Genomic DNA, 27370 nt, shown 5'->3' on the forward strand with positions numbered 1-27370 from the left:
TTTTATGAAAAGGGGCCCTTTTGTTATTTTGTTATTTTTTTTTTTTTTGATTTTTTTTTCTTTTCATAAAATTATTATTTTTTTAAGTGGGCCCCACTGTCCTTCAAATTGCATTTTCTTTTAATAAATTTTCAAATTTAATATTTTAATTCAATTGAAATGAAATTGTTGCTTCGTGTTTTATTTATACCTGTTGGCGATCGCCACCATCATCATCATATTTGTTAATTGCATTATTTAATAATAAAAATTGTTGTTGTTGTTGTTCTATTTTAATTGTCGCCTGGCCCCAAAACAAATTAAACAATAAATTATTTTTCTTTGCATTTGAAATTTGCATTTTCAAATATAAAAAAATATATATTGCATTTTAATTGCCGAAGGCGTGTGTGTGTGCGCCCCGAGATAGTTTTGCAAATATTTTATGGTCAAGTGCTAAAATTTAATTAATTTGAATTTATCTTTTAAATCGAATGAAATAAATAAAACAGAATAATTTATTATTTAATCTATGAAGCAGCAAATAATTCAAGGCAAATTTATTTAAAAAAATGATTTATTTTCCTGAATCAAATCAGAAAAAAGAAAAACTCATTAAAATATAAATTATTCTGAGAATTGCACACAACAATGTAATTATTATTAACAATAAGAAATAAAATGAACAATGGCAAAAAAAGAGGCAGCAATAAAACAAAAGGAAATTATGGAGAAAAAGGGGCAAAGGATGATGACATGGCATCATTCAACGCATGCGCCCTCTATATATGGGAAGGAAGAATGGTATATATATATATATATAGGTATATATGTAAAGAACAGGAAAAATTTAAGTTTTTTCCTGTATTTTAACTGTGCAAAAAATTGACCACAAATGTCATGAATTTTAATTTTTTTTCTTTGATATATGTATTTCTTCCCGATATATATATATATATATATAGGACAATAACTCGAAAACCCATTCGAACTTGTTACTGTTGTGTTCATCATTATTGTAGCTATGCATTTGCAGAACAATTTTCCAAAACAACATTTTCTGCAAATACCGCATCTTCTGCCTCGAAAATCGGTAAAATATTGAAAACCCGAGTTTTATCAAATATATTGATTTTTTTTTTCTAATAAAAAGTACTTATTCGGAGGTCTGGAACTCCAAGACGAGTCGGAATATTAAATTTCGATATCTAGCAATATTGTAGCTATAGACTAGGAGAACATTTTCCTAAAACAATGTATCCATCAAAAACTGCTCGTAATACCTCAAAATCGTTAAAAAATATTGAAAATCTTTATTTTATAAAAAAAAAATAATTTTTACTAAGAACATGGATTAATTCGGAGGGCTATAGCTCGGAAATCCTTTGGAACTTTGTTTTACTGTGTTCAGAATTATTGTAGCTATAAACTAGCAGAACAATTTCTTAAAACAATTCAACTGGCAAAAACAGACCATAGTGTTCAAAACAATGGCGGTTTCCTGAAACAAATGTCAACAAATGTCATGAATTTTAATATTTTTTTTTTCTCCTCTAAGAAAAAATATAAAATTTCCAAAATAGGTATTTTTTCAGAAAAAAAATTTATAAAAGTCAAAGTAGTCAGGCTGAATCCCAGTTTGTTGTTTTTATAAAAAAACAACTATTTATTAGTGGGGAATGTATGGCATTGTTTGCCGAGGGGTAAGGCAGGGCAGACTATAGCTTCGGATCACGCCACTGATCCTTATCAGTTCCCTTAGTTTGTTTGTAAATGCCTTGTTAACCTCGAAGTGAGGCTCCAGCGAAATTCTCATGCAGTTTAGGTCGTTGGTCAGCTAAGTACTTCGCTTTGTTACAAGAGACATTTGGGTATGAAAGGTTTTTTGTATAGAAGCAATATCTTCTGGGGGAGAAAATCCCAACAAAAAACTAAGGGAACTGATGAGGATCAGTGGCGTGATCCGAAACTATAGTCTTCCCTGCCTTACCCCTCGGCAAACAATGCCATACATTCCCCACTTATAAATAGTTGTTTTTTTTTATAAAAACAACAAACTGGGATTCAGCCTGACTATTTTGCAAAAACAAAATACAAATGGTATCCCAAATAAACCGCCAACACTACTGAACAAAATTGCATAAAAAAAATATTTAAAAAATTCTACTAAAAATCTTTATGATTTTGTTTTTACAATATTTTTAACAATTTAACAATTTTATTTTTTTGTTCAATAAAATCTTCAAAGTGTCTTAGAAGTAATTATCACGTGTTTCATTTTTTTACTAAAATAAATTTAAATACCCTTATAAAGCAACAATCTAAAAATAGAAAAAAAATGAGGAAATAAAATCTTCTCCTCTCAAAACATTGTAGAAATATTAAATTACAAGAATATAATACTAATTTTAATCTCTTACGTCTTTACATCATAAACATCTGCAATTAATCTCCCTTACAAAAGTTTGGAATTAGACTATAAAAAAACAAAAAAGGCAGACAAACCCGACAATAATCACACTCTAATTACAGGCACGTGCCCGTCGCCACCGCCGCCGAACCGCTTAAATGTCATCAAAATGTTATCATTATAATGGTGGACAATCGGTTTAGTTGTTGTTATTGTTTGATTAAAATATAGTTGTCAAAACCCCGACACACAACACACCACCTCTCTGAGCTTCTTCTTCTTCAAGTATTTATAAAATATAATATCATGGATTTTGATAAATTTGCTAATTGTAAAAAATACAAAAAATTATCATAACGTTGTTAAATATCGTGCTTCTTCACAACGATTTTTTTGGAAAAAGAAAAAAAAGCTGTGAAAAAAAGTTGCAAATGATTTTCACGCTGTCAGTGAGTGTACAATCAACAGCTATGCGGAAAGCCAGACAATTAGGTGGCATTATAAAAGTTTATAATATTTGTGAGTGTATGTGTGTGTAAATAATGGAAATGATAAAAATGTATTTATTTTTATAATAATAAAAAATATGAGACTAAATATCCAATTTTTCGATAAAGAAACAATTTTCCAAAAAAAAAAGGTAGTAGGATTCTTTTTTGCAGGATATAATGTTTTGAAAAATTGTTCTCCCATACCATAGCTACTATAGCCCCTCAGAACAAATTCCTTTTCTTAGGAAAAATCAATTTTTTGATAATATCAAAATGTTCATAATTTTAGCAATTTTGAGGCATTAGATGAAGTTTTTGCAGGATATAATATTTTGCTAAATTTTTATCCCAGACCATAGCTACAATAATGCTAAACGAAGTAAAACCAAGTTCCAAAGGGTTTCGGAATTATGACCCTTCGAAAAATCTCTTACGAAAAATTTAATTTATGATAAAACACATACTTAACAATTTTATTGATTTTGAGGCAGTAGATGAAGTTTTAGCTGGATAAAATGTTTTGGAAATGTGTTCTCCCAGACCATAGCTACAATAATGCTGAACATAGTAAAACCAATTTATAAAGCGTTTCCGAGCTGTAGCTCTCCGAACAAATCCATTTTTTTAGGAGAAATCTGAATTTTTGATAAAACTCAGATTTTCAAAATTTTAGCAATTTGGAGGCATTACGAGCACTTTTTACGGGATAAGTTCTTTCAGAAAATTATTCTGCTAGACCATAGCTACAGGAATGCTGCAGATAGAAAAATAAAATTCCAACGGGTTTCCGAATTATAGACATTTGGACAAATCCCTTTTCTTGGGAAAATTAAATTTTTGATAATATAAAGATTTTTAAAATTTTAGCGATTTTGAAGCACTAAGAGTAATTTTTGCGGGATATGTTGGTTTGGAAAATTGCTATTAGTCCATACCTACAATAAAACCAACACAGTAAAACCAACTTCCAAAGGGTTTCGGAGTAATAGTCCTTCGAACAAAGCTCTCTTCTTAGAAAAAATCAAATTTGTTCATAATATAAAGGTTTTCAATATTTTACCGATTTTGAGGCATTAGCAGCAGTTTTTACGGGATAAGTAATTTTGGAAAATTAATCTGCTAGTCTATAGCTACAATATTGCTAGACATAGAATTAAAATATTCCGAATCGTTTCAGAGTTATACGGCTCCGAATAAGTCTCGTTTAATAGAAAAAAATCAAATATTTGATAAAATTCGATTTTTCAATATAATACAGATTTTGAGGCAGAAGATGCGGAATTTGCAGAATAAGTTATTTTGGAAAGTTATTCTGCTACACCATAGCTATAATAATGTTGAAGACAGTAAAACGAAGTTCCAAAGGGTTTTGGAGTTATAGCCCTCCAAACAAATCTACTTTTCTAGAGACATTTCATAGTTTGGCCAAAATAAAGATTTTAAACATTTGACCAATTTTTAGTCTTAAAAATACTTTTTGCAAAATATGCTGGTTGGGAAAATTATTCTGCTAGTCCTTAGCTACAATAATGCAGGAGACAGAGAAATGAAATTCCAAGTGGTTTCGGAATTATAGCCCTTAGAACCAATCCCATTTTTTAGGAAAATTTTCGATCAAAGAAAGATTGTTTAAAATTTTACAGATTTTGGGACACTAGTGACAGTTTTTGAGGGATATGTTGGATTGGGAAATTGTTCTGCTAGTCCATAGCTACAATAGGGCAGAACACCGAAAAATTAAACTCCAAATAGTTTCCGAGTTATAGCCCTCAGAACAAACATCTTTTCTTATGAAAATTTTAATTTCTAAAAAAATAACAATTTTCAACATTTTAGCCATTTTGAGGTACTAGCAGCAATTTTTATAGGATATGACGGTTTGACAAATTGTTCTGCTGGACTATAGCTACAATAAGGCTGAAGACAGAACAATAAAGTTTCAACTGTTTTCCGAGTTACAACGATCCAAACAAATCCCATTTCTTAGAAAAAATCAAGTTTTTTAATTAAAATAATGATTTTCAATATTTTAGAGATTTTAAGGCAAAAACAACAGTTTTTGGGGAATAAGTCCTTTAGGAAAATTGTTCCGCTAGGCAATAGCTACGATAATGCTAAAAACAGAGAAACAAAATTCCAATGGGTTTTGGAGTTATAGCTCTCAGATCAAATCTATTTTCTTCAAGAAAAAGCTAGTTTTCGATCAAATAAAGATTTTCAATATTTTAGCGATTTTTTAGGTAGTAGGAGCCGTTTTTGCAGAATAAGTTGTTCCGAAATATTGTTCTGCTAGACCATAGCTACAATATTGTCTAACACAGCGAAGCAAAATTTCTAATGGGTTTCCGAGTTATAGCCCTCAGAACAAAACTACTTTCTTATGAAAAAAATGGTTTTTGATAAAATAACGATTTCCAAATTTTTAGCGATTTTGAGACGCTAGAAGCAGATTTGGCTGGATAAGTTGGTTTACAAAATTATTTTGCTAGTTCTTAGCTACAATAATGCCAAACACAGCGAAGAAAAATTCCAAGGGGTTTTCGAGATATGGACCTCCGAAAAAAAATCATTTTCATAAGAAAAAATAAGGTTTTTGGATAAAATTAACGTTTTTAATTTTTTAGCAATTTTGAGCCACTAGCTGCAGATTTGGGAGGATATGTTGGTTTACAAAATTATTGTGCCAGTCCATAGCTACAACAATGCTGAAGACAGAGAAATAAAATTCCAACGCGTTTCCGAGTTATGACCCTCAGATAAAATCACTGTTCTTAGGAAAAATCAATTTTTTGATAAAATGAAGATTTTCAAAATTTTGGCGATTTTGAGGTTATTGGAGGATAAATTATTTTGGAAAAATTTTCTGCTAGTCCATAGCTACAAGAAAGCTGAACATAGCGAAACAAAATTCCAATTGGATTTTGAGATATGAGCCTGAGAAAATATGTGTATTTTCTTTATGGAATTTTAAAAATATTTTCCAAGTGCTGGCTGAACGGTAGCCGATTATTTTCGTTACAAATATCGATAACTACATATGTTTTTAATTTTTTTTAAATATATTACTTCCTGTTATTTTTATAATTAATTTATTTTTTTTTTTATTCTCAACCTTCAATTTAGCTGACCTGATTTTTTTTATTCTAAAAAACAATGTTTGTATTCTTTGGGATTTTTTTTTGCAACATAAATTAATCGACAGTAATATATTGCCCATAAAATAACAAAAATTTACTGGAAAACAAAAAAAAAAAAAAATAAATAAATAAATAAAAAAACATCATTCCGATCCACTGCGAGGAGGCTTGTCAAAATAGCGTTATTATGTGCGTCATCAATTTCCTGCGATTGTCTATCTCATCACTACCACCCAAGGGGCGGAATCATTGATCCATGATATATTGAAATCATTTTTTTCATTGCTATTAATTATTTGATTTTCAACTCGTGAATTTTGTTTATTTTTCTTATAAGAAAATAAAGAAAAAACAGCAGTGCCGATCATTTATTTTTTTATTTGATAAATGATTTTGTGTTAATATTTACAGAAAAAAAAACTTGTTGTCATGACTTCATAAAGAATGTTATTGTTAATAACAGAACAGAACAATATTTTTCTTTGGCAATAATTTTTTAAATTTGTTGTTATTATTGCTATTTTGTTTTAGAATTAAAAAAAAACGCGTGAGATTCTTAAAAAAGCAAAAAAGAAATTTATGGTTTTGTTAAATTGGAAAGAATATGCAGGCAAATAGACAAAAAATAATCTTGGACATCCAACAACAAGAAGCACAACGCGTGTGAAGAAATTTAGAAACACTTTTTGTTGTTGTTATTTGTGTTTTTTTATATTATGTAGAACATTATCATGTGATGTCTAGGTTAATACCTATTAAAAATATGAAATAAAACTGAGAAAGAATTAAAAAAATTCATTCAGAAAAAAAATTTGCCTGGATTCTCATGTCGTTATCTTGGAAACTAGATGGAATTTTGTTTTTCTATAAAGAACATTATTGTAGCTAAATCAACTTTCTTACGGAAAATTCAATTCCTTTAAATAACGATTTTCAATGCTTGCACGATTTTGAGACACTAAAACGCAATTTTTTCAGGATATGTTGGTTTGGAAAATTGTTTTGCTAGTCTATAGCTGTCATAATGCTGAACACAGCGAAACAAAATTCCAACGGGTTTCTGCGTTATAGACCTCAGAACAAATCTCCTTTCTTGCCGGAAAATCAATTTTTTGCTAATATAAAAATTGTATATATTTTAACGATTTTGATCCACTAGATGCAATTTTGGAAGGATATATTGGTTTGGAAAATTGTTCTACTTGTCCATAGCTTCAATAATGCTGAACACAGCGAAATAAAATTCCAACGGGTTTCGGAGTTATAGCCCTCAAAACAAATCTCTTCGCTTAGGTGAAAATCAAATTTTTGCTAAAATAACAATTTTCAATATATTTGCGATTTAGAGGAAATAATCGCTATTTTATCAGAATGTATTGGTTCGGAATATTGTTCCGCTAGTCCAGATCTACAATAAAGCTAAACATAGTGAATGAAAATTTCAAAGGGTTTCTGAGTAATAGCCCTCAGAAGGGATCTCTTTTTTTAGGTAAACAACAATTTTTTGCAATTCAAATAGCAATTTTCAATATTTTCGTGATTTTAAGTCAATAGACGCAATTTTTGCAGGATATGTAAAGTTTTGAAAATTGTTCTGCTAGTCCAGAGCTACAATAATGCTAAATACAGAAAAACAAAATTGCATCTGGATTCCGAGTTATAGCCCTCAGAAAAAATCTGTTTTCTTAGGAAAATCAAATTTTTGCTAAAATAACAATTTTCAATATTTTCTCGATATTGTGTCTCTAAATGCAATTTTGAAAGAATATGTCGGTTTGGAAATTTGTTCTGCTAGCCCATAGCTACAATAATGCTGAACATAGCAAAATATAATTCGGTCGGGTTTCTAAGTTGTAGCCCTCAAAAAATCTCTTTTCTAAAAGAAAAAAGAGTCAAAGAAAGTCAAATTTTTGCTAAAATAACACTTTTCAATATTTTAGCGATTTTGAGTCACTAAACGCAATTTTTGCAGGATATGTTAGTTTTGAAAATTGTTCTGCTAGTTCAGAGCTAATGCTGGACACAGCGAAATAAAATTCCAATGGGTTTCGGAGTTATAGCCCTCGGAACAAATCTCTTTTCATACGGGAAAATCAAGTTTTTGCTAAAATAACAATTTTCAATATATTTGCGATTTTGAGGAACTATTCACAATTTTATCAAAATGTATTGGTTCGGAATATTGTTCTGCTAGTCCAGATCTACAATAAAGCTAAACATAGTGAAAGAAAATTCCAAAGGGTTTCTGAGTTATAGCCCTCAGAAGGGATCCCTTTTCTTTGGTAAACAACAATTTTTTGCTCAAATAGCAAATTTTCAATATTTTCGCGATTTTGAGTCAATAGACGCAATTTTTGCAGGATATGTTAGTTTATAAAATTGTTCTGCTAGCCCATAGCTACAATAATGCTGAACGCAGCAAAATATAATTCCAACGGGTTTCTGAGTTGTAGCCCTCAGAAGGGATCCCATGTCTTAGTTAAGCATCAATTTTTGATAAAATAGCAATTTTGAATATTTTCGCGATTTTAAGTCACTAGACGCAGTTTTGGAAGGATATGTTGGGTTTGAAAATTGTTCTGCTAGTCCATAGCTGCAATACTGCTGAACACAGCGAAACAAAATTTCTACCGGTTTCTGAGTTATAGCCCGCAGACAAAATCTATTTGCTTGGGGAAAAATTGTGTTTTTTCGACCAAATAACGATTTTCAAAATTTTAACAGTTTTAAAACAGTAGAAGAAACTATTGCAGGATAAGTTATTTTAGAAAATTATTCTACTAGTCCAGAGCTACAATTATGCTGAACACCGAGAAAGAAAATTTCAAACAGGTTTCGAGATATAAACCTACGAATATTTGTTGTTTTATCAAGAAAAATCAAGTTTTAAAAAAAAAATAAAATATTTCAATATTTTAAAAATTTTGAGCAACTTGCAGCAGTGCAGCAGTTTTTACGGGATAAATCGTTCGTGAAAATTATTCTGCTAGTCCTGAGCTACAATAATGCTGAACACCGGGAAACAAAATTGCAAATAGGCTTCGAGTTACAGGCCTATGAAAATTGATGTTTTTATCAGGGACCGTAACGGTTATAACTTATATCCAATCAGGTAAAAAATAACTTTTATTATGTGACCTAAATAAAAAAAATCCACATTAATTATTTATTTTTAACGGAAAAAATAAACGTTGATTTTTAACTGTTAAAAATGATTTTTATTTTTTCCGTCAAAAATAAAAGTCTTTTTGGGATTTTTATTTTTTCCGTCAAAAATAAAAGTCTTTTTGGGACTTTTACTTTTTCCGTCAAAAATAACAGTTTTTTTGGGACTTTTATTTTTTCCGTCAAAAATAAAAGTCTTTTTGGGACTTTTATTTTTTCCGTCAAAAATAAAAGTCTTTTTGTGATTTTTATTTTTTCCGTCAGGAAATAAAACCCTTTTTACTTAAATAAACATATAGAGTTTGGTACCAGTTATATAACCTTTGACCTAATAGTCAGGGGAATGATTCTTTAATTTATATTCATGATTTGGTACACTAGACTATTTTTTAAAAATTTATAACAAATATTGTTTACCTTTGATCTTGATTACTTATGTGTACACTTATTGTAATAAGGACAGAGATTTATAAATTGTAATTTTATGGCTGATTACAAGTTGTATAAACTTCATTGCATAAAAAGACTTTTATTTTCTGACGGAAAAAATAAAAATCCCAAAAAGACTTTTATTTTCTGACGGAAAAAATAAAAGTCCCAAAAAGACTTTTATTTTTGACGGAAAAAATAAAAGTCCCAAAAAAACTGTTATTTTTGACGGAAAAAATAAAAGTCCCAAAAAGACTTTTATTTTTGACGGAAAAAATAAAAATCCCAAAAAGACTTTTATTTTTGACGGAAAAAATAAAAATCATTTTTAACAGTTAAAAATCAACGTTTATTTTTTCCGTTAAAAAATAATCCTTAACATGGGAACTGAGAGTGTTTTCTCAAGATCACTCAATATCCTTAATGGGCTCCTCAATACGAATCTATTGGTATATGACACTATTGGTGTCCCATGTCTCTAACATGAAGATTTTTTTGTTCGCATTTTAAAAAATAACTGTTATGTTCGGTCCCTGGTTTTTATCAAGAAAATTGAAGTTCTTTATAAAATAAGGATTTTCAATATTTTAGCGATTTTATGCAAATTGCAGCAGCTTTTGCAGGATAAGTTATTTTGGAAAATTATTCTGCTAGTCCAAAGCTAAAAATGTACCAGAAGTAGGAAATCGATATTCCAATTAGTATTCAAGATATAGCCCCTAGAATATAGCAATGTTTTTCTGCATGATATGGAATTTTCAAAATAATAATTATTTTTAAATTTTTGGCATTTTCAGGTCCTGCAGACAATTTTTCCGGCATAATTCTGAGGACACATGTCTCTGGCTACAATAATGCTAAAGGAAGTAACAAGAAATTCCTATTGATTTTCAAAATATGACAATAAAAACGAAGTTAGTTTTTTCAGAAAACTCCAATTTTTTGACAAAATATACATTTTGCACGTTTTGCCCATTTTGAGGTCCTATATGTAGGTTTTCCGAAATATGTTAGTTTCTACTAGTCCATAGCTAAAAATGTGCCAGCAGTATGAAATCAGAATTCCAATTAGATTTCAAGATATAGCCCCTAGAATATAGTAATGTTTTCTTTTCGCAAGAGATGTAATTTTCGAAATAATAAATAATTTAAAATTATTTCCATTTTCCGGCCCTGCAGGCAATTTTTTCGATATGATTCCGTACGTCATATGCAGGAAATATTAAGAAAAAAAATCAATATTTAATTGTTTCATAAAGTTATACTATTTTGAGGCAGGTCGAATTGTTGGGAACTTTTATTCTGGTAGTCAATAGCTATAATTATGTCGAAGACTGGAAAACAATATTCCTATTGTTTTCTGAGATACGGTCATGACAATAATACACCAAAAAGGGAAAAATTAAGAAAAAAATCAATATTAAGATTATTCAAGATTTTAGCTATTTTGAGGCTCTGGATGAAGTTTTGATCGGATGAAATGTTTGAAACATTTATTCTTCTAGACTATAGCTACAATAGTGCCAACGACTGGAAAACCAAATTCCAATTGATTTCTGAGATATATGCATGAGAATAATACACCACATTAAGAAAGAATTAAGAAAAAGTTAAAATTAAGATTTTCCAGCTTTTTACTATTTTGAGCCAGTGGGTGAAGTTTTACCAGGATGAATTATTTGAAACAGTTATTCTACTAGTCCATAGCTATAATTATGCCGAAGACGGGGAAACAATATTCTAATTCATTTCAGAGATATAGCCATGAGAATAATACACCACATCAAGGAAAAATTATGAAAATATTCCAAATTAAGATTTTTCAAGATTTTACCTATTTTGAGGCCCTGGATGCAGTTTTTCCAGGATGAAATTTTAGAAAAATGTATTCTCCTAGTCTTTAGCTACAATACCGCCAAAGATAGGAAAAAAATATTCCAATTGATTTCTGAGATATGGTCATGAGAATATTACACAATATAAAGAAAGAACTAAGAAAAAAAAAACGAAATTAAGATTTTTCAAGGTTTTAGCTATTTTGAAGCACTGAACGAGGTTTTACCAGGATGAAATAGTTGAAACATTTATTCTACTAGTCCATAGCTATAATTATGCCGAAGTCTGGGAAACAATATTCCAATTCGTTTCTGAGATATGGCCATGATAATAACACAATATGTTAAGAAAACCTTCCGAAAATATCTAAATTAATATTTTTCAAAATTTTTGCAATTTTAAAGGGACTGGATGAAGTTTCTCCAGTATGAAATGTTTGGAACATGTATTCTCCTAGTCTATAGCTATAATACTCCGAAAGACTGGAAAACAATATACCTATTGATTTCTGAGATATGGCCATTTTTCAAGGTTTTAGCTATTTTGAGGCACTGGACGAGGTTTTACCAGGATGAAATAGTTGAAACATTTATTCTACTAGTCCATAGCTATAATTATGCCAAAGTCTGGGAAACAATATTCCAATTCATTTCTGAGATATGGCCATGATAATAACACAATATGTTAAGAAAACCTTCCGAAAATATCTAAATTAATATTTTTCAAAATTTTTGCAATTTTAAAGGGACTGGATGAAGTTTCACCAGTATGAAATATTTGGGACATGTATTCTCCTAGTTTATAGCTGAAATACTCCGAAAGACTGGAAAACAATATATCTATTGGTTTCTGAGATATGGCCATGAGAATAATACACCATATTAAGGAAAAATTATGAAAAAAATCGAAATTAAGATTTTTCAAGATTTTTGATATTTTGAGACACTGCAAGGCGTTTTTCCTGGATGGTCCCATTTACACATGTCTTCTCCTAGTCCCCTGCTACAATAATGCCAAAGAAAGTAACACAAAATTCTTAATGGTTTGCGATTTATGACCCTGAGAAAATGAGCATATTTTTGCCATAAATCCACCTTGAACTTTTTTTTGAAGGGTTATAGAAAATAATCCCCCCCCCCCCAAATTTCCCCCCTCGGCATGGGGAGAAAAACAGAAAAAATAAAATACCTCAATTTCATTTTCATTGCCATTCAAATAAATTAAATTAAAAGGTCATTCATTATTTTTTTCTCCCCCTCTCCGTTATTAGAGAATGAAAAATGAAATGAATGCCTAAAATGCATAGCATACTTTTAGGCGCTAGAGTAAAGAATATGCATTTAGACATTTGCCAAATGGTTTATTTTTTTTTATTTTCGAGGGGAGATAAAAAATTTAAAAAAAAGAAAAAAAAAAAAACACCTTAATGGGTGTGTCTCTGTGAAATTAATCTGTCAGAATATACTATACAACATTGACGTCAAATTATTAATACATGGCATGTGTCGTTGATTTTTTTTTGGCAAGGTGGAGGTTATGATTTGTTTCTGATGTCTTTTCTTTATATACAAAGTAAATGGAATTTTGTTGGGGTTTTTTGACAAGAAAACAAAATGAGATGTGAGAAAAAGCAACAGCAACAACATAATATTAAAATATATTAAACATATTTATTGTTGTTATTTTTAAAATGTGAAAAATATATATTAATTTGAAAACAAAAACAAAATATATTAATTTTTATAGAAAAAAAATTGTATAGAAAACAACAACATGCCACTTTTTTAAATTCAACATTTATCATTATGTGAAACAATGCACAATGTGACAGGCAGCAACAACAAAAAAATTTACTGATAATATTTTTTGCAAAAAAAAATATTGTAGGCTTAAAAACTCGTACCATAATTATAATTATCTGTTCATCCACATTCGAGGAACAATATTTGAAAAAAAAAAATAAAAAGAAGAAGACAACGCAAAATGGTTATTCCTATTAAAACTTTGTTGTGGTGTTATCAATGATGGTGATGATGACGATGCATGGCGGCTGGTTTTACTTTGTCAAAAAGGCGTAACTACTCTAGAAAACAATTGATAATATTTTTGAGTGACATATGTCAGAGTCAGAGCATCAGAATATGTAGTACCAGGCATTAAGTGAAACAATAATATGACGATTAAAATACATAATACACACCACCCCACAACACAGTGAAGAAAAAAAAAATAACAGCAGGCAGACAGACATCAGAACCCATCATCACATCATTGTGTTGTGGAAAGTTGTATTGTTTTTAATTTATAATCCCAAACTTATCATTAACGATTTCCGGGAAGAGCTTTATATTAATCTGCTTTATGCAAATTAATTAAAAACAAAATATTTATATTTAGAATAATTGTTTTTAAAAAACAAATGCCGTTAGTTGAGATTAAAATGTGAAAAAAATAAAAATAGGAAAATTAAGATTTTTAACATTTTAGCGATTTTGAGGTATTGGATGCAAATTTTTCAGTGTAATTTGTTTGGCAAATATTTTCTACTAGTCATTAGCTAAAATTCTACCAAAGACAGGAAAATAAAATTCCTGCGCGTTCCTGAGGTACAACCATGAGAATATCACTATATTCTTCGAAAGAAACCAAGTTTAAGGTAAAATAAAGATTTTCTTTATTTTAGTGATTTTGAGGTACTGGATGATGTTTTTCCAGGTTGAAATGTCTTAAAAATTTATTCCTCAAGTCTTTAGCTAAAATTATGTCGAAGGCGGGATAACAAAATTCCTTGAGGTTTCCGAGATATTACCATTATCTTGGTAATATTTGTGGAAAAATATGAAGTTAGAGGTAAAATAAAGATTTTTACAATTTGGGCGCCTTGATGAAGTATTTCCAGAATGACATGTTTAACAAATATATTCCTCAAGTCTTTGGCTAAAATTATGCCACAGACGGGATAATAGAATTCCCATGGGTTTCCAAGTTATGATCATGCGAATATCGGAACATTTTTCGAAATAAATCAATTTATAGGTAAAATAAAGATTTTCTTAATTTTGACAATTTTGAGGCACTGGATGAAGTATTTCCAGGATGAAATGATTTACAAATATATTTCTCAAGTCTTTGGCAAAAATTATCCCGAAGACGGGATATTAAAATTCCTAAAGGTTTCCGAGTTTTAACCATGAGAATATATCCATATTTGTCGAAACAAATAAAGTTATAGGAAATATGAAGATTTTCAAAATTTCGGCGATTTTGAGGTACTGGATGAAGTATTTCTCGGATAAAATGTTTTACAAATATATTACTCAAGTCCTTGACTAAAATTTTTTCAAAGATTGGATAAGAAAATTCCTACTGGGTTCTGAGTTATAACCACGAGAATGTGTCAATCTTTGTCGAAACATATAAAATTATAGGCAAAATCAAGATTTTAAACATTTGGGCCATTTTGAGACACTGGATGAAGTATTTCCAGGTTAAAATGTCTTACAAATTTATTCCTCTAATCCTTGGCTAAAATTGTGTTCCTTACGGAATAATGAAATTCCTTCTGGTATCTGAGTTATAACCATGAGAATATGGCAACCATTGCCAAAAAATCAATTTATTGGCAAAATAACGATTTGGGAGATTTTGAGGCACTATATGTAGTATTTCCCGGATGAAATGTGTTACAAATATATTCCTCAAGTCTTTGGCTAACATTATGTCGAAGACGGGATATTAAAATTTCGTTAGACGTTTCCGAGTTATAAGCATGAGAACATCACAACATTTGCCGAAGCAAATTAAGACATAGGCAAAAATCAACATTTTCAACATTTGGGCGATTTTAAGGTACTGGATGAAGTATTTCCAGGTTAAAATGTTTTGCAAATATATTCCTCAAGTCCTTGGCTAAAATTATGTCGAAGGCGGGATAATAAAATTCCTAGAGGTTTCCGACATATTACCAAAATAATGTATACATATTTGTGAAAAAAAAATAAAGTTATTTACAAAAATCAATATTTTTAATATTTAAGCGATTTTGAGGCACAGGATGAAGTTTTTCGAAGATGTCTTGCTTAAAACATTGGAATATTCGAAGACTGGAAAACAATATTCCAATTGGTTACTTAGATATAGCCATGAGAAAAAGACACCATATTAAGGAAAATAAAAAATTCAGATTTTTCAAAATCTTAGCTATTTTGAGGACCTAAATTAAATTTTATCAGCATGAATTGTTCGGAACATTTATTCTCCCAGTCTACAGCTATAATACTGCCGAAGACGGGAAATCAAAATTCCAATTGGTTTCAGAGTTATAGCCATGAAAAGAAGACACCACATTAAGAGAAAATTAAAAATTAAATTAAGAAAACCCCAAAACTATGACTTTTCAAAATTTTAGCAATTTTGAGAACCTAAATAGGGTTTTATGAGCATAAAGTGCTTGAAACATTTATTCTACTAACCCATAGCTACAATAATGCCGAAGACAGGAAAATAATATTCCAATTGGTTTCTGAGTTATAGCCATGAGAAGAAGACAATATATCAGGGAAATAATTAGGAAAAACTCAAAATTACGATTTTTCAAAATTCAAGCCTATTTTGAGACCCTAAATGAAGCTTTATCAGCATGAACTGTATGGAACATTTATTCTCCTAGTCCATAGCTACAATACTGCCGAAGACTGAGAAACCATATTCCAAATGGTTTTCAAAATATCGACATGATAAAAAAATGGCCCCAAGAGAAGCCCTTCACAATATATTCAATATACTCAATTTGCGATCGATATTTCCATGATATATATTGTAGCTAGGAACGCTTCTTGTTTGGTGGCCTATAGTGAAATTCGTTGTAGATTGTCTTTTCCTTTGGAAGCTCACCCCGAAAATGCTGCACAATGGGATATTTCTGCACAATTTGAAAACATATTAGAATGTTACTAATATATTAAATTTAATATCCATATTGATCCCGATATTTCCGGGATATTAGTTATATATACCGATTTCTATTGTTTGGAGACCCGTAGTGAAATTCGATGTTGAATATTTTCTCCATTGACTTCGGTAACGAAAAATGTAATTTTATATGAAATTTATTCCTAATTTAAAATGTATTCAAATTGTCTATAAATAAAAAACTGCTATTAAACTATTGGAATTGAGGTCGATATTGCCATGGTAAATATTGTAGCTAGAGATTTTTGTTGCTCCGGAACTTATAGTAAAATTTGGTGTAGATTATTTTTCCCTTTGAAAGTAGTCCACTAAAATGCCGCACAATGGGAGATTTTTGCATAATTTGAAAACATATAAAAATGTCATCAAAAAATTAATTTGTATTTATATAGAGAAATTAATACCGATATTTCCGGGATATATATTATATATAGCGATTTCCTTTTTTTGGAGCCCCATTGTGAAATTTGTGAAATTTTACGGAGAATATATTTTCCTAAAATCGTGCACAATGGGAGATTTTCGCATAATTTTAAAATTAACAAAAAATATTAGCAATAACAAAAAATTTCAATTTGTTGTCCACATTTGAGGCCGATATTTCCCGGTTATATATTATATATACCAATTTCCTTTGCTTGGAGACCCATAGTGAAATTTGATGTAGAATAGATTTTTCTTTGGAAGCAGTCTTCTAAAATTTTGCAAAGTGGGAGATTTTTGCATAATTTCAAAATATACAAAAATGTTAACAATAACATAACATTTTAATTTGTTGTCCAAATTGGGGTCGATATTTCCAGGATATATATAATATATAGCGGTTACCTTTGTTTGGAGACCCATAGTGAAATTTGATATAGATTATTTTTTCGTTTGAGAGCAATCGCCTAAAATATGGCACAATGGGTGATTTTTGCATAATTTGAAAACAAAACAAAAAAATCACATCAAAAATTAAAATATAATTTGTATATCCAATTTGCGAACAATATTTAATGGAGAATATTTTCTCCATTGACAATATGCCTCTAAAATAAAGTTTTATTAGCGATATAACCAATTTATAAATGCACTCCTTGTCCTCATTAGTTAATGAGACTCTGGACATTGATTCATAATTTTATTGTTGTGGTAATAATTCTTTTCTAAATAAAAAATTTAGAGATTATTTAAATTACATATTAAATAAAATAAAATATATTATATGTATATATTTATATTACTATGTGCCTTTGTTAGCAACAACAACAAACAGTTCAAAGTTTATTCAAGTCTTTGTTGTTGTTCAGCAGAAAAATAAGTGATTTGAAACAAAGGAATATTTCAAAAAGCAATGGCGGTCAGATCGGTCGGACAATGACTAGGCCTCCATCAGCAGCACATTAAGTGATAATAGAAATTACAAATGAACTGTAAATGTTGGGTTCGGAATATTGTTTGATGGAGAAAAAAAAACAAATGACAAAATGAAGAAATAAAAAAAATCTTAACAAGACAAAAACAGGCATAAGGAAATTATATCTTCTTTTTAATTTTTATTTATTTTTTTTTTATTTTTGTTTTTTAAGGAAAAAATGTGTCACTTTTAATGCTGACATTAATATTCAGTTACAGTAATTTTGAAAAATTTACATTATAAAAAACAAAAACACGCAAGCAATCAGGAAATAAAAAATGTGAGAGTGCTCTTCCTTTGTTTCTGAGTAATTAAAACATGAAACAAGACCAACTGGTTACATAAAAAACAATTATTTTTTGTTCATATTTAATTTTTTTAAAAATCTCCAAAAATTGAAATGTATTACTTTTTTTAAGATGCAAATATATTTTTTTGGTATATAAAAAATATAATTTTTATAGCAAAAACCCAAGACTAAATTTAGAAAATTTAGATTTTTTTTAAATAAAAAAATTAGAATTTTTTAAATTAAAAAAAATAGATTTTTTTAATTAAAAAAAATTAGCATTTTTTAAAATTAAAAATATTAGAATTTTTTTAAATTAAAAAAAAATATTTCGATTTTTTAATTAAAAAAAATTATTTAGATTTTTTTAATTAAAAAAATTATAATTTTTTTTAATTAAAAAAAATTAAAAAAATAGATTTTTTTAAATTAAAACTAATTTTAGAATTTTAATAAAAAAAAATTATTTTTTTTAATTAAAAAAAAAATAGAAAATTTGTTAAAAGTAAAAAAAAATAGAATTTTTTTAAATAAAAAAAAAATGAAATTTTTTTTGAATTAAAAAAAATAGAATTTTTTTTTGAATTTAAAAAAAATCGCAATTTTTTTTTTTGAATTAAAAAAATTAGAATTTTTTATATTAAAAAATATATATTTTTTTATCTTTTTTGAATATATTTTCATTCCTATGATATTTTTATTTATAATAAATTGGGTTTAAATATATTGTCATCTAATTTATGTAACCTCCTAAGTTTTACGGGTTTTCTATTCAACCCCCTAATTTCACCTGTTTTTATTTATTTTTTGTCACCACTGAATAACCAAAATATAGATTGTTTCCCACGTCAACATATTTCAATTACATTTATAAAGAAAAAAAATAATACTAATTTTTATAACCCAAAAAAGAGTAAACAATGATAAGCAGCAATGATGCCAGATTAGATTAATGTCTAAATAATGGCAATAAAAAAATAATGCAACAAAAACAAAATAATTAAATAAATAAAAATGAAAGTAAGAATGTCATGACTTCTATAAAAAAATTATCTTTATGATTGTACTTTCATTAAAAAAAACCCTGACATGGTAACAATTTTTTTTTTCAAACAAAAAAAAAAAATAAAATAAATCAGCATTTTTTTCGAAAAAAAAAATAATCAAAAAATATTTTTTTTTCCAAAAAGAAAAAAAAAATAATTTTTTAAATAAAAAAAAATTAAAAAAAATATTTTTTTTAAGTAAAAAAATTAAAAAAAAAATCAAAAAATATTTTTTTAACAATTTTGTGGCAAAAAAAATATTAAATTTTTTTTCAAATTATTCCAAGTTTTTTTTACTTTCACAAAAAATATATTTTTTTACAAAAAAATATTACCCAACAGTTTTGATTTTTATTGCCTTGATTTTTAGAATTTTCCCATAATATAACACCTTACCTTTATAACACGAAGGACAGCCGAACAAGAAGTTATTTCAACAACATCAAACAATACCTTCTTTATCAAGGTAACAAATATTTTTTGGTTAATCAAAGTGATTATTTTTTTGTGATTAAAGATTACGGGCCACTTACCTAAAAATAAACAAGAAGAAAAATAACATATTAGTTAAAAATTTGGAAATTGAAAATATGAAATGTAAATACTTGAATAAAGGCTAATCCATAATAATAAAAAAATGTTTGATTAAGCTGACAACAATGTGGCAAGGTAATAATTTTTAAATACCTAATACTATATTATATATAATACATTGATATGGCAAGGTTAAATTTTCAAATAATTATTAAAAATAAATTTAGAAAAAATAATTTAGAAAAATATTGTTTTTTTTAAATTGGTGTGTTATAACACATGGTTTATATTTTTTCTGGAATGTCCTCTCAAAAACCTAAACTATGATACCCATATTGCAGGGGTTTTACCATATAATTCTTCATTCATAATAAATCGGTTGAAATCTCAACTTGAGAATAATGAAGAAAAATTGTTAAAATTATATTTAAAAATAAAATATAAGTTAAATAATACAAATTTCGAAACATTCCATGAAAGAATACTGCATTAAAACGGGTACTTAAAGAAAATATCTTCCTTTGAGAATAATTTTTCAAGAAATAATGAAAGAGGTGAGTGAGATCTTCAGGATTATATTTTTTATGGTATGCTTACATCAAATCCTAAACATTGATACCCATATTGCAGGGGTTTAACCTTATAATTCTTCATTCATAATAAATCGGTTGAAATCTCAACTTTGGATTTTTACAGAAAAATTGGTAGAATTATATTTAGAAATGAAATATAAGTTAAACGAATCATATTTCGTAATTTTCTATGAAAGTTTACATAATAAAATCGACTTTTTAGAGAAATTAACTGCCTTTAATAATAATTTTTTGAAATATAATCACCGAGGTGCCTGAAAACTTCGGGTTTATATTTTTGTTAGCATATACTCTCAAAACCCTAAACATTGATACCCATGTTGTAGGGGTTAAACTCTATAATTCTTCATTCTTAATAAATCGGGCGAAATCTCAACTTTGGATTTTTGAAGAAAAATTGCTGGAATTATATTTAGAAATGAAATATAAGTTAAATAAATCATATTTGGAAATAATTCATGATATTTTACTTAATAAAATCGACTTTTTAGAGAAAATAACTGCTTTAATAATAATTTTTTGAAATATAAGCACCGGGGTGCCTGAAAACTTCGGGTTTATATTTCTAAGAGCATCTACTCTTAAAACCCTAAACATTGATACCCATATTGCAAGGGTTTACATACAGTGGTGTGAAATGAAATAGAGTCATCCACTCTTCTAAACTTCTAACGGTTTTTAATCAAGGATGCAAAAAATTTGTGGCTGACAACTGTCATATTTTATTGATGTGATCCCTCACAAATAAAATCACGTTATTTTTGTTATAAGCAAAGCGACGCTTTGGCCTAGCGTAGTGATTGTATGTTGGTGCCTATAGAAAATAGTGTGCAATAAAATAGAGTCAACTGAGGAAAAAACTAAAAATTTAAAATGAAAACAGTGAATTCGTGATAAAATATGTTTTAAATGGTAAGTTTGTCTTCCTCTCATATAAATATTTTAGTAACGTGTGTAAAAATAATCAATTAGGTCCAAACATGGGACGAGGAAAGCATTGCACTGACGAGCGCCGGGAGGCAATAAATAAAATACGTAATGAAGGTAAAAGCTACAGCGAAATTGCAAAAATATTTAAATGCTCCAAGAAAATGGTCGAAAATGCAGTAAAGTATAAGCCAAAACCAAAAAAAAGGGGAATGAAATCAAAAATTTCAGAGCAAACAAAAAGAAAAATATTGCGCCATGTCAAAAAGGACCCTTTTGTTACATCTTCGGCATTGAAAAAAGAGTATGATTTGAATGTTGATACATCTACAATAAGAAGAATGCTAATTCAAAACGATTTAAAGGCTAAAAGTGCCCGGAAAGTTCCGTTCCTCTCAAAACGAAACATAGGAAAAAGGTTGGAGTTCGCAAGGAAACATGTGAATAAGCAGGCGAACAAGTGGCGAAATATTTTGTGGTCAGATGAAATAAAAGTAAATTTGTTTAACTCTGACCGAGTCGTACCTGTTGTCCGAAGACTTCCTAATACCGATTTTCATCCTAAATATACCATTAAAACCGCTAAACATGGTGGAGGAAATGTAATGGTTTGGGACTGTTTTTCCTACTATGGTACTGGGCCTATATATAGAATTGAGAATGTTATGGACGCCAATTTGTACACAGAAATTTTAAATGACACTATGATGCCTTATGCTGAATGGAATATGCCGCTTAGATGGGTGTTTCAACAAGACAACGACCCGAAACACACGTCTAAGCGGGATAAAGCTTGGTTCGAAAAAAATGGAGTCGAAGTTTAAAGCTGGCCTGCTTAGTCGCCAGACTTAAATCCCATTGAGAACTTGTGGAGAGAAGTGAAAATGGCTCATAAAGGAAAGAATCCTTCTAATAAAGATGAGCTGTGGACATTGATCAAAGCTGCGTGGGAGAATATTTCAATAAAGACTTGCCAGGCACTTGTGGACTCTATGCCAAGACGATGCTTAGCAGTAATAAAAAATAATGGTCATGCTACTAAGTACTAATCAACAATAAGTGAGAATTAAATTAATTTGTTTCTATTAGTACAGGAATTTTCAAAAAAAGTTACATGACTCTATTTTATTGCACAGCCAAAATTAGTGTTTATGAAGTATTTTTATTTTTATTGTTGTGTTATGTTCTTAATTACCATGTGAATACTGTTATATTTTATGTTTGTACATAAATAAAATATCCAAAAGAAAAAAGTTAACAAAAGTTTAAAAAAATCGTATTTTTTTAAATTTTTCTATCTGGGTTACGAGCGACTCTATTTCATTTCACACCACTGTATATAATTCTTCATTCTTAATAAATCGGGCGAAATCTCAACTTGGGATTTTTGAAGAAAATTTGGTAGAATCGTACTTAATAACAAATATCAAGGTAAATAAATCATATTTCATAATTTTTTAAGAAAGTTTACTTAATAAAATCGACTTTTTAGAGAAAATAACTGCCTTTAATAATAATTTTTTGAAATATAAGCACAGGGGTGCGTGAAAACTTCGAGTTTATATTTCTAACAGAATCTACTCTTCAAAACCTAAACATTGATACCCATATTGTGGGAGTTTGCATATATAATTCTTCATTCTTAATAAATCGGGCGAAATCTCAACTTTGGATTTTTGAAGAAAAATTGCTAGAATTGTATTTAGAAATTAAATATAAGTTAAATAAGACATATTTCGGAAATTTGTATGAAAGTTTATAACATAAAAACGACTTCTTAAGGGAAATAACTTCTTTGATATTATTTTATTGAAATATAAGCACAGCGGTGCGTGAAAACTTCGGGTTTATATTTTCGTTAGCATCTACTCTCAAAAACCTAAACATTAATACCTATATTGTGGGGGTTTTACCCTATAATTCTTCATTCTTAATAAATCGGGCGATATCACAACATTGGATTTTTGAAGAAAAATTGGTAGAATTTTATTTAGAAACAAAATATAAGTGAAATAAATCATATTTCGTAATTGTCTATGAAAGTTTTCTTAATAAAATCGACTTTTTAGAGAGAATAATTGTCTTTAATAATAATTTTTTGAAATATATACACAAGGGTGCGTGATAACTTCTGGTTTATATTTCAAACAGCATCTACTCTTCAAACCCGAAATTTTGATACCCATATTGATGGGGTTTAACTATATAGTTCTTCATTCTTAATAAATCGGGCGAAATCTCAACTTTGGATTTTTGAAGAAAAATTGTTAGAATTATATTTGGAAATGAAATATAAGATTAATAAATTATATTTCATAATTTTTTATGAAAGTTTACTTAATAAAATCGACATTTTAGAGAAAATCACTGCCTTTAAAAATAATTTTTTGAAATATAAGCATAGGGGTAAGTAAAACCTATAGGTTTATATTTCTAGCAGCATCTACTCTTCAAAACCTAAAAATTGATACCCATATTGATGGGGTTTAACTATATAATTCTTCATTCTTAATAAATCGGGCGAAATCTCAACTTTGGATTTTTGAAGAAAAATTGGTGGAATTGTATTTAAAAACAAAATATAGGTTAAATAAGACATATTTCGAAAATTTCTGTGGTGAAAATATATGAAAATAAAATTGTTTTTATAAATTTTTGAAAAAAAAAATTAAAAAAAAATATTTTTTTTTTAAATTCCTAAAAAATATTTACAAATACATTTCATTATTTAATTGTTTTTTTTTTTCAATTTACCTCCCAACATATTTTTGAATTTCTTCATAACCTTGGTCCAGCTAACACAGGACGCTGTCATTGAGGCTTTACGCAAATTGCAGGGATCATTGGGGCAGGGACCATTGTTGTTGTCATCATCATTACATTTGTGTTCTGCATCGACAATATGATCATCATCGGCTTTAACTTCGGAGGCCACCACGGTACTCTCCTCTTGGTCGCCAACTTCATTTTTCAAAAGACTTTTCTTACAGCTATCAGTAGTTGTAGTTGTTGTGGTTGTTGTAGACTTCTTCTTAGCATAACTTAAATGACTATTCTTCTCTTTAGTATCACAGTGAGTTTCTAATGTGTTTTTGGATGATTTGTTTGTGGCGGGTGGGTTAGTTTCTGTATGCGGTTGCAGGGGCTGTAATTCTGTTTCATTGGCTTCCTGACATTCCTGGGTGGTAAATGTGCAGTGGCGTTTTTTGGTTGTGGTTGTTGTGTTGTTGTCTGTCGAGGAGCAGGTTTTCGAGTTACCACTTGTGCCAGTCTCGGCCATATTTGCCAATTCCTTGGCCGCTTTTTTCTTGGCCTTTTGCTGTTGTTTTAACTCCTTGAGTTTTTGTTTTCGAGCATATTTCTCTCGTAACTTCGGGCTGCCGAATTCATCGAGATAATACATGCAATCCTGTAGGCCATCTTTTTTATTTATCAATTTGGGATTGATGACGGGATCATCGGAGATGTTCAGCAGGGGGAAATAATAATTACCATCTGTGGCCAAGACCTGGCCCTTAAGTTTGGGAGTTTTTAAATCTTCGGCAGATTTTTCGGAAGATTTTTTGACTTCTTTTTCAAGAACTTCTGATTCGGTCTTGGTGGTGCATGTGGCCTTGCCTGGATTGGGACTAACACACATTTGCAGGCCACTATCATCGGGATCTTCGTCATGAGGATTTTCACCATCCACCACATCTTCCTCAACGTCCTCATCATCATCTTCATCATCCAAATGCAAATCCTCTACCTCATCAATGCGATCCTCAACACCCAACCCTAGGGTGGTTGAACTGTTACAGGATTTATATTTAATCCTTCGTGTGCCGCCATTGTTTCCCGAACTCAAAGCCCCAAAGCTATGGGTACTACCCGAATAGCCACTAGAGGATTCCGATTCGAGGGCATCCTCTGAGTATTTTGAATGGGAAAGATCTCCCGATGAATTCGCTCCAATCGATTCATTACTCGATGATGAGCAATGAGCCGATTTCAATTGTTGCTGAGAGCCTACGGCCGAATCGCGATCATTATCAATCCCGCTGTCTTGAGACAACAGCTGACGATAGGCAGGCTGTTTAAGTTTTTGCAATTGGGATTTGGGATGGGCGGCTCCATGTAAGCTCAGACTGGCACTACGTTGAGTAATGGCCAAGATATCATCTTTGCGACGTGCCTCTGCACTGGCCCCTGTTAGAGAAACGAATGAGGAGCAGGGTGTGTGGCCACCACCAATATCATCATCATTGTTGGTACTGCTGCTACTGGTACTGCCCCTGGCTGCTACCACACAGGCACTATCAGCCGAACCGGTGGATAATTGTGTGGCAAAGGAAGTGGAACCGGCACCTGCTGGTAGGGGGATTTTAATGGGTCTACTGCACAGAGCGTTGACGTTAGCGTTGGTGTTAGCCGCGTTACCGTGGTTGCCTTTAGCCGACGTCGACGTTACTGTTAAGTGGGTGTTATTTTGCTGTTCAATTGCTAATGTTGCCATCGGGTGTTCTTTTCAACTTGTTGTTGTTGTTCTTGTAATTGTTTTTGTTTTTCACTGGGTTAGTTCTCGTTTTGTTGTTGTTGTTCTTATTCTTTTGCTTTCGTGGGTTTAAAAATAAACCTTTCTTTTCTGAATTATTTAGTTGCCGTTCGTTTAATTGGCTTAAAACACGTTAGTTTTTTTGTTGTAGTTGTTGTTGGTTTTTTATTTTGGTCTTCTTTCTTCACTGGACTTTCTTTCCTTTCACAATATTATATTTTCGTATATATTATTTTTTTTTACACTGGTATAGATTTTTTCTCTTTAATTAAGTCACATTGCTTAAGGCTATTTTGCAACAGCGTTTTTTGTGCAAAAAAATAATTTTTATTTTTTTATTTCAATATTCACAAAAAAAATCTGGAAAACAATAAATATTTGGGGATTAAAAAAAAATTGGAATCGATTTTTTTAACACTTGTGGAGAGATTTTTTTATTTGTTCTGGTTAGGTGGTGGCGGTGACTTTCGTAGAAAAAGTTTTGGAGAATTATTTTTATTTTCATATTTATAAATTTTAGTTATTTTTTTCCTCGATTTTTTATTATTTATTTAATATTTGTAAATGTTATTGCTTTTATATATTTTATTCTTTTCTTATTAATTTTGTAAATTTTTTATCATTTAATTATTTTTTGTGTATTTTTTAAAAACAATTTTTTGTTAATATTTTTTCATTTTAGTCAAAGGTTTATATCATTTCTAGAATCTACTCTTCAAACCCTAATCGTGGATACCCATATTGTTGGGCTTAAACCCTATAATTATTCATTCCTAATAAATCGGGCGAAATCTCAACTTTGGAAAATTGAATAAAGTATGGCCATTTTGTAATCTACAGCAAAATAGGAGATCAATGGCATATATTTCGAAAGTTTTTATGACAAATTACTAAGGAAAAAGTGATAAAATTTATTCAATTCCATTCATCTGATAATTATATGTTTATACATATTCAAACAGGTTGGATATTTGTGTTGGTTTATATTTTTTCTAGAATGTCCTCTCAAAACCCTGAACTATGATACCCATATTGCTATGGTTTAACTATATAATGCTTCATTCCTAATAAATCGGGCGAAATCTCAACTTTGGAAAAACGAAGAAAATATGACAATTTTGCAATCTACAGCAAAATAGGAAATCAATGGCATATATTTCGAAAGTTTTTATGGACAATATCCAAGAAAAATTTATCATTTATTCAATTACATTTACACGGTAACTATTTGCTGGTATATATTTCATCGATGTCATTTTTTCTTAAGGATTATATTATTTTCAGTATGTTCTCATCAAACCCTAATCGTGGATACCCATATTGCTAGGGTTTAACTATATAATCTTCATTCTTAATAAATCGGGTGAAATCTCAACTTTGGAATAATGAAGAAAAATCAACAGAAAATTATTTAAAATTGAAATAGATGATAAATAGCAACTTTTTGGTGACATTAAAATCGAGTTTACTTCGCTTATCGGCCTTTAAAAGGAAATAAACTTCATTTAGGAGGCATTAGGTAGGATATAAGCAATCTGTTGGGGTTTAAGGAATGGTTTATAGGGTTTTTGGAATGCCCTGTCAAAATCTTAATCTGTGATACCCATATTGTAGGGGTTTTACTATATAA

General features: G+C 29.5%; 1 protein-coding gene across 1 annotated transcript in view; it reads right to left on the reverse strand.

Annotated features, from left to right (window-relative positions):
- The window catches only part of LOC133327306 (serine-rich adhesin for platelets-like), a 31333-nt gene extending 5632 nt beyond the window's left edge, over positions 1-25701 (reverse strand). The window contains exon 1 of the mRNA XM_061535871.1: positions 23992-25701. Within this exon, the coding sequence (XP_061391855.1) occupies positions 23992-25701 (1710 nt within the window). The remainder of the gene's footprint in view (positions 1-23991) is intronic.
- Between the last annotated feature and the right edge of the window lie 1669 nt (positions 25702-27370).

The sequence above is a fragment of the Musca vetustissima genome, unplaced genomic scaffold (assembly GCF_032173495.1).
Source record: "Musca vetustissima isolate MV318-11 ecotype Yass unplaced genomic scaffold, APGP_CSIRO_Mvet_v1 utg12756, whole genome shotgun sequence".
NCBI lineage: Eukaryota > Metazoa > Arthropoda > Insecta > Diptera > Muscidae > Musca > Musca vetustissima.